This window comes from Hemicordylus capensis, chromosome 6 (assembly GCF_027244095.1).
Source record: "Hemicordylus capensis ecotype Gifberg chromosome 6, rHemCap1.1.pri, whole genome shotgun sequence".
NCBI classification, from domain to species: domain Eukaryota; kingdom Metazoa; phylum Chordata; class Lepidosauria; order Squamata; family Cordylidae; genus Hemicordylus; species Hemicordylus capensis.
The window spans coordinates 109,106,367-109,118,652 of NC_069662.1; the positions used below are offsets into that span (position 1 = coordinate 109,106,367).

Here is a 12,286-nt window from a genome sequence, read left to right on the forward strand (position 1 = left end):
CTTGTTTGGTTTTGGCTTTTGTTGCTGCTGTTGAAAATTCAGCTGTGAGGGAGCTGTGAGCCAGGTTGGAACTGCAACGCGGGGTGGAGAGAGATGTCCACCCTTCCTCACTGCTGCTAATTCACCACTGGAGTTTCCTTCTGGGGGAAGTTAAGATCATGGTAATTAGACTTATAGAATTCAATATTTTTTTAAATTGTTTTAATTTTTAAATCTTGTTTTAAGTTGTGTTGTTTTATTGTAAACTGCCCAAAGATGTGAGTTTTGGGCGGTATAGACGTATGTCAAATAAATATTGCATAGTATATGTGTAAAGAGAGAGTTATGTTGTTACCCATTGACAATATTTTTTCCCCCATGACAGGTGATACTGGCGAAACAGAGGAATGAGAATGACTACCTTTTGTTGATTCCCAGCAGCATGTCAGGTACACTGATCGTTCATAAGAGCTATGTCAGAGGAGAGTGTGTGTGTGTGTGTGTGTGTGTGTGTGTGTGTGTGTGTGTGTGTGTGTGAGAGAGAGAGAGAGAGAGAGAGAGAGAGAGTATGTGCGCATGCGTGCACAGTTTAGCAAGTCTGCTGTAAATCATGAGACTCTAATGCAATGACATTTTATGGATACAGCATTTTTTGTATACTGAAGTTTCTATCTGCATTCATGACTAAAAATCTGATTGAATATGTTCTAGCGGGCTCAGTACCCCATTTTGAGCACTAGTAAAACTAGATATAAATTTTGGATAAAACAAAATAACCTTGTGGTCATTTAGGTAAACTTTAGTAAAAAGCTGAAACGGTTTAGTGGAGTATTTCCCCCATACATTTCCTGTAATGGTTTTCTTAGGGTAATCTAATGTAACCTACGTTGCTGTTCGTCACAGCAAGCTGTCTCCTATTTCTTGCCCAACAGACCATGACAAAAGTCTACTAAATAAAAAGTATTATTTCTTATAACTGAGTTTTAGAGATTATATAGATAGATAGATAGATAGATAGATAGATAGATAGATAGATAGATAGTGTTTTTTGTTACGAAAGGATTTGCCAGCCTTGTAATAAGCTTTGGAAAACTTTTCAAATTCCTAATCATATTTTCAGTGTCACCTAATTTTGTATTAAATTGTTAATCAGTGTGCAATGGTTCTTATTCATTTGATGTGTGGTTTCAAATATATATTTGATTATAGCTCATGTTAATATATAAAGAGATGAAATTGCCTTATACTGTGTTAGACTGTTGGATTATCTAGTTCAGTGTTGTCTACATTGACTAGCAACTGTTTAGCCAGGAGGAGGAAAGGTACCACCAGGCTCAGGAGGATGGCAGCATGCCTAACAAGTAGAGACAGGGAACTATAAAATGGAAGAAGACTTCCTTCAGAAAATGGAAGCCCTGCCCAAATGAGGAGAACAGAAAGGAACATGATCTCCAACAAAGGAAATGGAAGGAGACAAGGTATACAAAAAGAGCTTGAGGAGCATACTGCTAGGATTGTCAAGGGAAATAACAAAAGCTTATTTAATATCAGAAGCTGAAAGCCTGACAGGGAGGTGGTTGTACCCTTAGATGATGAGGGCGTGATAGGGATTATTAACAAGGATAAGGAAATTGCAGAGAAGCTGAATAAGTTATTTGCATCTGTCTTCACTGTGGAGGATACTGACCATATACCTATTCCAGAACTGAGCTTCTCAGTGACTAAATTTGCAAATGATACTAAAGTATTTAGGATAGTAAAATCCAAAACAGATTTTGAGGAGCTCCAAAAGGACCTTTCCAAACTGGGTGAGTGGGTGACAAAATGGCAAATGCAGTTCAATGTAAGCGAGTGTACCAGCTACCATTGGGTCAACAAACCACAACCACATATATAATGATGGGGTCTGAGATCTATAGAACGGCTATATTTGGAGTTCCCCATGCAGTTCTGGTCATTGTAGAAGGTACAGAAGAGGGCAACCAAGATGATAAGTGTCTGCATCACCTTGCTTATTAGGCAAGGCTAAAAATCATTTGGGGCTTTTTAGTTTGGAAAAGAGGTGGCTATGGGGAGACATGATCGAGGTATATAAAATTATGCATAGAGTAGAGAGAGTGGCAGAGAGAAATTTCTGTCTCACACACAATACTAGAACCAGGGGTCATCCCATGAAACTGAAGGCTGGGAATTTTACAACTGACAAAAGGAAGTACTTTCCCACACAACATGTAATTAATCTGTGGAATTGTCTGCCACAGGATGTGGTGATGGCTACTAGCTTGGGTGACTTTAAAAGGGGCTTAAATTCACAGAAGACAGATCTATCAATGGCTACTAGTCGGGTGGCTATCAGCCACCTCCAGCCTCAGAGGCAAGATGCCACTGAATACCAGTTTCAGGGAGCAACATCAACAGAGTAACAGCAGCAGAAAGGACATGCCCTCACCTCTTGGCTGTGGACTTCTCAGAGGCATCTGGTGGGCAGGGCTTTTTGTATGTTCTTAACAGCCTTCCAGAGTCTCAGACAGGGGCTTTCCCCAACTCAGTCTCTAAGATATAGAAATCTATCTAAGGTATAGAAATCAATCAAATAAGAAAGAAAGAAAGAAAGAAAGAAAGAAAGAAAGAAAGAAAGAAAGAAAGAAAGAAAGAAAGAAAGAAAGAAAATGGGATATAAAGTTCCAGATTTTGAAACCATAAAAGTAATTTAACAAGGGAATGAATAGCCTGGAGATTTTTTCTTAATCTCCTCTCTTTGGCAAAATGTTGAGTAGGCATCCACATAAGGCCCATTTCTATCCTTTTAGTTCTAGTATTGTTATTAAACCTTAGCTGAAATCCTATGCATGCTTATTTAGGGGGAGACCAAATCAAACACAGTGAGAAAGGAGGGGAGATAACTAGACTGCAGTTGACATAAGGTGCATGCCAAATCTGACCTAGCACACCATAAAACCCATTTGCAGACCTATCAGTTATGGTTATGATGGCAAAGAAATCTTTCTTCTTTGCTTTGGATTCCCTGCTATTCTTCCATTGGGCTTTTTTGTTTCCTCTCTGAGCTTTAAAGAATAAATTATAATCACTGGATTGGATCCATGGATATGTAGTCTACTTGACTGACCTACTATGCTCCCATAGTCATAAGCCTGATTACATTTGCCTTGGTTGATCTCTCTTTAATGCCAGCCCACTTTCCTGCCCTCAGATGCTTGCATATTTTAGGTCTTCCCCCCACCCCGCCAAAAAAGGAAGAGAACACCTTATCACTTGCTGCTAATTCATAACCATGCCATCTGATATCAGAGAAAGAAGTCTCTCTAAAATAATTATTCACCTCTTCCTTTTGGTTTCCAAGAAGGTAACTCCTATGGAGTAGACATCTGATTCATTCATCTACAAACTGTGAACTGATCGGGTTCGGGTGCGAGCAGGAACCTATTTGACTTTCAAAGAAGATTTTTTAAAATTGCAATGATAACTCTTGTGCGATTGTAAAGTTACCATTCAGAAATGGAACTCATTGCAAGCTTGGGACTTTATCTTCATTGATGTTTTAATTCTGTACAAGTTAGCAGAATGGCATATTGTAGGATTAAAATGCAGGCTTTTTGAATGGTGGTGTCTAAAGAAAAAGAAGGATATGTCTATATCTTGAAAACTTCACTCCTCGTTTACTCTTCTCTGTCTTTAACTATATTTCTAGTTTGTCTTATTTATCTGTCAGGTATGTGTGTGTATTTCTTTGCTAAGTTGCTGCTGTATACGTTATTTGTTCCAGTTTGATTCCTTAATGCCAACAGCCAAGTTTATAGCTATATATTATTTTTCTGTTACGCTAAGGGCTTTTGAAGACTGACCTAAATATAAATAAATGAATTATTGATGACAATGATGATGATGATTGATGGATTGATTGATTTGATTTATATACTGCCTTTCCAAAGGTGGCTCAGGGCGATTTACATTAAAATAAAATAAAATAAACCCCAATCAAAATAAATTAACAATTAAAATTTAAAAAAATTAATAGATTAAAATTATGATTAAAACTAATGTTTTTGCATTGTTAGTATTCAATACATATATTAATAAAAGAACAGCATACTGGGAGTCTCTTATTTATGAAATGTTTTTATATCGTCTGCTAATTGTTAAAGAAAACCTCAAACCTAAATGGCTTAAGTTATTGCAGGCTTGTATTTTATAATCAGCTATAGGCAGTTAAATATATATTACTCTGAGAATGGTTGAGTACTGGACATGTTTCCCAACAGTAGTCTCTAGAATTATCAAAAGAGATGAATGAATGAATGAATGAACGAACAAAAGTTTTGATCGTTGATCAAAAAACCAAAAATCAAAATTATACAAAATCCCAATAAAGAAAAACAAAGTGTGCGGGGGATCATTTTAGATCCATAATATAGTTCAAGGTTTAGCTAATAACAACAACACCACTCAAATTGATGAAGCTACCACCTTCTAACGAACCTGCTCAGTTATTGAGCAAAACTTGGCAACATTTAAAGAAATTTCATCAGATGTATCAGCTAAAAGCAAATTTAGATAAAAATTATCTGAATGCCCCAGAAATTCATTTATGAAGGGTAACAAATAGTAATCAGGAATGTCCCTATAAACATTACAATATAGCAGTATATGTGCTGTTGTTTCTATACTCCCACAGTTACAGGGCAAAGTCTCTCAGCATAAGGTCTTTTATTGTACCGCCCTTCTAGGCATTTATTGTACCGCCCTTCTAGGCGTTGAGATGAGCTTGTGTTAGAGCTCTGTGATACATGGGAATAGTTATTATACCAATTTATCTAGGTGGTTTATTATTGACACCTCGGTTTCCCAAGACAATGTCTCTGGGCATGTGACTAACTCTATCTGCTTCTCCATATCTAATACACGTTGCTTAGCTACCAATTTGGCTTTTGAACATTCCATAGATTTTAAATTACCTGGAGATAGCCCATGGTACAACTTCTTCTCCACAGCTTGTTTCCAAAAAAACTGAAAAACATTTGTGAGCACCAGTGCTGCCACACCCAAAGGATGGAAATTCAGTTTTAACCATACATCAAATATACTTAGCCATTGCCATATCTCAGTTTTGGAAATCCCTGCCTCCAAAGTGGGTGCCTGAATGATAATCCTTAGAAATTTTGATTGAAGGGCTTCTAATTTACTGAATTGGTTTGGTGGTCCAATCTGAGCTCCATAGAGTAACTGCACAGAAGATTTAGCTAAAAATAATTTAATTGTGGCAGGTATAAATTGGGCACCTTTGGAACAAAAGGAAAAGAAAAAAGCCCTTTTCAGTTTCTGCATAAGAAGTATAATTATTAATGATAACTAGATATTATATATTGTAGAAGAGAGATGAGAAACTACCATCGTTAGTAGTTCCCTACATGTACTTGTTGCAAAGCAACAAGTAAATATCTCTTCATCCATCCTGAAGTTATTCTTTGAGGAATTGGCCTGGTTTTAGATGAAAAAGTGAACAGGTGTAAGTAGGTTTGTCTAGATATACACTGTAAAACAGTGACGTTTGTTGCCACTTCATCTTAGGTTGCTCAGTACACTGGCATTCAGAACTCCTTTAAAATTGTATTTTATATATGTTCCTTTTTGCCTACCTTCGGCTTTGTTCCTTCAGGTGGCCCTATACACATGACTTAAGGTTTCACTTATTTAGCCGAAAGTCTCAATAGAGTCACTGAACATATCTGAGGCTCATGTATAAGCAACATGAGCTCCTTACTCCTATAGGTTCTTCTGCTCTTTCTTCCGCAAGCAAAGACAAATGTCCAGAGAAGTGGTACATTTGATCCCTATAAAAATAGTTACATGGACCTACATTTTAAATATGTTTTCCATATCAGAGTGTGAATGGATTGGAAGGAATTGTGTCATACCAGTTGCACCCTTTCCTATGCATAATTTATCCTAAATACTTTATGGTGGGCAACAGGCTACTTATTGCTTAGAATAGCAGTCTATCAGTGTTTCCCCTCCTGGAACTGGCAAAACAAACAGGACTGAAATTCCATGGCAGCTACTCACCCAGGAAACATTTTGGCTACCGTATATGAGGCATTTATTGCCTAGTTTTCTCTGTGTCTGCCCATCTTATATTTGCTGGGCTGTAGAAGAGACGTAAGTTGCATATGAACAGCTTACTACAAGTTGCATTTTTCATTGAGCCATTTAATGTGAAAGCATGTATAGTCCAAAATCCCATCACTTATCCGTAAGATCTGTGGTCTTATTTGTAAAACGTATGGAATTTAGCAATGGAATAATTGAATTTATTTTCTTTCAAAAGGTTTTAGTTAACCTAGTGATCATACTTAAAAACAAAACAAAACATGTTATTCCCCCCACCCTGGACAATCCTTGACAAAATCTTTGGCTGACATCCTGACGAACATTGTCCTTGGACCAAAAACGTTCCATGTATGCTACAGGGGAAAGACAACTTTTTCTTCTTTCTGGATATCCTCAAGGGTCCCATGACTCCTCAGGGACATAGTTTCAGACGCACAGGCGGCTGCAGTGTGAAGGGGAGATCAGCAACTTGGCCCTCCCCTATTGCATGCAAGGAACATTTTTTGGTTCACCAACATTAGCCTGGGTATCAGCCACTGTCTGTCTATCTATCTATCTATTTATTTATTTTTGCTATACACAGTGCACCATATTTATCCACAACCTATCTCTGGTGCAAAAGAAATGTTATTTAATATTACCAGTTGCTTAGTTTGTTATGAAGTTGCTTTAAACAAGCTTATATTTCAGCATTGACATCTTAATTTGAATTACATTTTCTCTATCAAAGGGGCCCAGTTTATTACCTCCTTGTAACAGCCTGTATATGCTAAGGTGAACAGTTTTGACTTATGGGGATTTTGTGATGTGGGGAAACATCTGAGAAAATTATCCAAAATTCTTTCTTGGGAGGAATTGTAAAATGTGTTCTGTTTCTCCTTGGGGGAACCCTGGAGTTCTGTTTCTCCTTGGGGGAACCCTGGGGAAATCCTGACAGATGAATTTAGAGACTGACTCTTATATTCCACAGTGCAGTGCCCACACGGTAAGAAATCATAGCTAATGTGTGCATCTAAGGCAATGCTCAAAAGGGATAATTGATTAATGAAATATGTTGTCTTTAAAATATCACTTTTAACTTATCTTTGTAAGAGAAAAACATGGATGGTGTGCAGTGCAGCCTTATAAGGCAAAGCAAGAGTTCTTGCTACCTGTCAGGCCTGGCTTGCAGCTCAGCGTGGGTAGAGGGACGTGGGGAATCAATTTTCACTTATTTCAACCTTTCCTCAACCCCCCCCTTTTTTTTGCCAAGAACATTTCCCCGAGGGTCATGCAGCCCTCAGGAACATATTCCTTGCAGAGAAAAGGCCTTTTGAAGAGAGAGAAGAGGAGCCTCCACCCACACCATGCTGCAAGCCAAACCATGCACACAGCTATTTTGCTTTCTCCTTGCAAGAAGGGAGGTCTTGCTCTGTCCTTGTAAGGTTGCATTCCATGCTAGACCTTTAATCTGTAACTCCTTGAGACCATGGCCTTAGAAGCACACATGGAGTATTTCTTACTGTGTGGGCACTGTTCAGGTATACAGAAGGATGCTCATAGGGCAGCAGAGCTCTCTTTGTCCTCTTTTCAGCTCAGCATGCACAGGCTTTTACATGGAGAGGAAGGTCATCGGAGATCAACCAAATGGAAGACTAGGGTTAGGTGGTAATATGGGAGGCATGCACAGACACCACATTCTCTGCACTGGCTCATTGACTTGCCTGCATGTGTACTTGTGTGTGGGAACCAGGGAATTCACATGCAGGTATTGACTGAGAGGACAAATTTCTAGACTTGCTAAATGACAGTGCTTTAGAACAGTTGGTCGTGGAACCAACCCGAGAGAAGGTGACCTTGGACTTAATCCTGAGTGGTGCCCAGGACTCGGTGTGAGATGTCAGAGTTGTAAAACCATTAGGGAATTTATTTGTTTGTTTATTGTTAAATTTATATACCTCCTTTCATTAAAATAATCACAAGGCGGTTCACATAGAAAAAGTTAAAACAAGACTATAAAAATTACACAATTAAAATATGCTAAAATATAAAAACAGATCTACTTAAAAAAATTAAAATACATACATAAAAATGCCATGCAATATACAAAGAAGCAGTAATGGAGACAATCACATAAAAGCCTGAGTAAAAAGCCAAGTCTTCACATGTTTTCTAAAACCCTTGATGAAGACCGAGGAGCGAATAGCCACTGGGCTATATAGTGACCATACTGTGATCCAATTCAGCTTATATGTGATTGGAGCACTGCCAAGGAAGTACAACACAGATGCGTTGGACTTCAGAAGAGGAAACTTCTCAAAAGTGAGGGGACTTGTAAAAGGGAAGCTAAAAGGGTAAGTCAGGAGGGTCAGATCACTCCAGCAAGCATGGAACATAATCAAAACTACAATAATAGAAGCTCAGTAGGAATGCATACCAAGGAGGAGGAAAGGCAACACCAGGTTCAGGACCCCAGGAGGATGCCAGTGTGGCTAACAAGTAGTCAGGGAAGTTATACAAGGGAAGAAATCTTCCTTCATAAAATGGAATTCCTGCCCAAATGAAGAGAATAGAAAGGAACATAAACCCTGGAAAAAGAAATGCAGGCAATAAAGGGTGCAAAAAGAGAGTTTCAGGAGCATATAGCTAGAAGTGTCAAGGGGAATAACAAATACTTTTAAAAATATATCAGAAGCAGAAAACCTGCCAGGGAGGCAGTTATACCCTTAGATGAGATCTGGTCTTGTGGTAGCAAGCATGAATTATCCTCTTCGCTAAGCAGGGTCCACCTTTGTTTGCATTTGAATGGAGACTACATGTGAGCACTGTAAGATATTCCCTGTAGAGGACTGGGCTGTTCTGGGAAGAGCATCTGCATCTTGCTTGCATGCATATGCAGAAGGCTTGCATGCAGATGCTTCCAAGTTTCTTCCTTGGCATCTCCAAGACAGGACTGAGAGAGACTTCTGCCTGCAACCTTAGAGATGCCACTGCCAGTCTGTGTAGATAATACTGAGCTTGATGGACCAAGGGTCTGACTCAGTATATGGCAGCTTCCTATGTCCTTATGAGGGTATGAAAGAGATTGTTAAAGTGGATAAAGACTTTGCATAGAAGCTGAATAAGTTCTTTGCGTTTGTCTTCATGGCAGAGGATACTGCCCATATATCTACCCTGGAACTAAGCTTCTCAGGCTTTGAGGCTGAAGAACTGGGCCAGTTTGAGGTTCTGAGAGACAATGTTTAAAACTGTCTAATTGTCTAGCCAGGGCTAGATGACATCCATCCAAGAGTTCTGAAGGAACTCAAATGTTAAATTGCTGATCTCCTAGCAGGAATATGTAACTTACTTATCCCTACAATCAGGCTCTGTACCAGAGGACTGGAAAGTAGCCAATGTAACACCCATTTTCAAAAATGGATCCAGGAGGGATATCCGGGAAATTACAGGCCAGTTAGCTTAACTTCGGTGCAGGTTAATTGATGGAAAACATACGCAATTGTTAAACATATAGAAGAACAGGTCTTGCTGAAGGAGAACCAGCATGGCTTCAGCAAAGGCAAGTCCTGCCTCACTTTTAGAGTTATTTGAGAGTTTCAACAGGCATGTGGATCAAGATGATCTGGTTGACATAGTATACATGGACTTCAAAAAAGCTTTTAACAGAGTTCCCCACCTAAGGCTCTTGAGTAAATTTAGCAGTCATGCATGGGTATAGCATCCATTTGGCAAGCAGGGACAAATGTTCCTGGCCCCAGAGGTTCAGGTGGCCCCCAAGCTGACTGCCCTGCCGCACCACACCCCTGCCCTTGCCCCACCGCCCCTGCCCTGACACTGCTTCTTATCTTTGCCCCTGTGTGGTGGCGGGCGCTGTGGCTGGGCCAGGCCTCTCCGGCCAGCCAGCATGCCTCTCTCTTTCTCACCAGCCGATCACACTGCACACCTGCACAGTTCAACTATGGAAGTAACATGTCCATGACTTCCTGAGCATGCGACGTCCATAGTTGAACTACGCAGGTGCGCAGTTCAGCCAGCTGGTGTGAGAGAGAGAGGTATGCTGGCCGACCAGAGAGGCCTGGCCCAGTCAGCCACAATGTTCACCACCATCACGGGGGCAAAGGTAAGAAGCAGCGGCGGGACAAGGGCAGGGGAGACGGCGGGGAGAGATGTTTGTTGCATCTGACATCAGATGCAGGGGGCATGGCTTGGAGCAGGCAAGCATGTACTTTGTACGCGCGATAGTAGGGTCCCACTACAAAGATTATTCCCCCTGGGCCCCTGGGGATTTCCCTATGCCCCTGCAGTCATTGGATAAGGCGACAGATTTATTTGTGGATTGGTAACTGGCTAAAGGACAGGAAACAGAGGGTATGAATAAATGGACAGTTTTCACAATGGAGGGAAGTAAGAAGTGGGATCCCCCAAAGATCTGTACTGCGACCAGTGCTCTTTGACTTGTTCATAAATGATCTAGAAGCTGGGGTAACCAGCGAAGTGACCACATTTGCAGATGACACTAAACTATTTAGGGTAATAAAATCCAAAACAGATTGTGAGGAGCTCCAAAAGGATCTCTTCAAACTGGGTGACAAAATGGCAAATACAGTTCAATGTAAGCAAGTGCAAAGTGATGCATATTGGGGCAAAAAACAACTTCATATATACACTGATGGGGTCTGAGCTGTCAGTGACAACAAGGAGAGGGGTCCTGGGATCATGGTGGACAGCTCATTGAAAGTGTCAACTCAGTGCGCGGTAGCTGTGAAAAAAGCAAATTCCATGCTAGGGATCATCAGGAAGGGGATTGAAAATAAGAATGCTAATATTATGATGCCCTTATACAAATCTATGGTGTGGCCATATTTGGAGTACTGCATACAGTTCTGGTCAACATATATTAAGAAGGATATTGTAGAACAGGAAAAGGTGCAGAAACGGGCAACCAAGATGAACAGGTGCCAGGAGCACTTGTCTTATGCTACAGCATCTGCGGCTTCTTAGTTGGGAAAATAGGCAACTATGGAAAGACACGAAGGAGGTGTATAAAATTATGCATCGAGTAGTGGACAGAGGTAATTTTTTCTCCCTCTCTCACAATAGTAGAACCAGGGGCCATCCCATGAAATTGAAGGCCGGGAATTTTTGGACCAATGAAATGAAGTGCTTTTTCACATAGCACATAATTATTCTGTGGAATTGTCTGCCACGGGATGTGGTGATGGCCACTAGCTTGGATGGCTTTAAAAGGGGTTTAGACAAATTCACAGAGGACAGGTCTATCAATGGCAACTAGCCTGGTGGCTATAAGCCACCTCCAGTATCACAGTCAAGATGCTCTGGATACCAGTTAAAGGGGAACAACAGCAAGAGAGAGGGCATGCCCTCAGCTCATGCCTTTGGGCTTCTTAGAGACATCTGGAGGGCCACTGTGTGAAACAGGATGCTGGACTAGATAGGCATTGGGCCTGATCCAGCAGGGCTGTTCTTATGAAAGAAGAGGTAGGGGTCTTTTGAGTCCTGTGGGGATTGCATTGTGTGCATGCAAGCATTACATCTGTGGAGTTTCCATGCCCATATGGATTTTTTTCATTCACTTAAGTGGAATGACAAGTTCTAGGCATGCAAAGGAACATAGTTATGCAGTGGACATAGAGTCATGTTCCAACAAACTTGTGGTGGTGGCAGGAGTTTGGGGAACACTATTGGTCCAAATCCTCAAAGTTTAATCTGATTTTACTCTAAACAGAAATATGTACTTCTGTTTCCTAAGCCCTTCTTACTGAATTGCTGAACTAACAATGGATGATTATAGAATGAACCCAACAATGGATTCGTTAATGAACAATGATGCCTAGATATATCCACTATAGGAATTGTTGTTGCAAAGGACAACAAATGTTAGAGATAATGCACTGAAGTTTGTGCCCCTGTTTGAAGCTGAACCAATTCAGCGGTTCGAGTACTGTGCCAGGGGGTGGCAGCATGCGGGACCTTTAAAAGTGAGTACAATAGGTCCTTACCTGCTCTCCCACCACTCCATGCAGCTTTCTGCTGTGGTGGCACTCTCCTCAATAGCCTGGGTGCAGCACTGGCATGCGCATGGCCTATGTGCATGCATAGATGCCATTTGCAGGGCCAACATAGTGTTGCTGATCATGCAAATAGCCTCCATGCATGTGCGGAGGCTTGATGCTGCACACTG

The 12,286-nt window shown here is 40.6% G+C and overlaps 1 protein-coding gene across 6 annotated transcripts in view; it reads left to right on the top strand.

The window, feature by feature from the left end:
• Positions 1 to 12,286, top strand: part of THRB (thyroid hormone receptor beta) — a 261,740-nt gene that overhangs the window by 177,406 nt on the left and 72,048 nt on the right. For all 6 annotated transcript variants that reach the window (XM_053262095.1, XM_053262094.1, XM_053262093.1 and 3 more), the window contains one exon: positions 365 to 428. In XM_053262095.1, the coding sequence (XP_053118070.1) occupies positions 365 to 428 (64 nt within the window). The remainder of the gene's footprint in view (positions 1 to 364; positions 429 to 12,286) is intronic.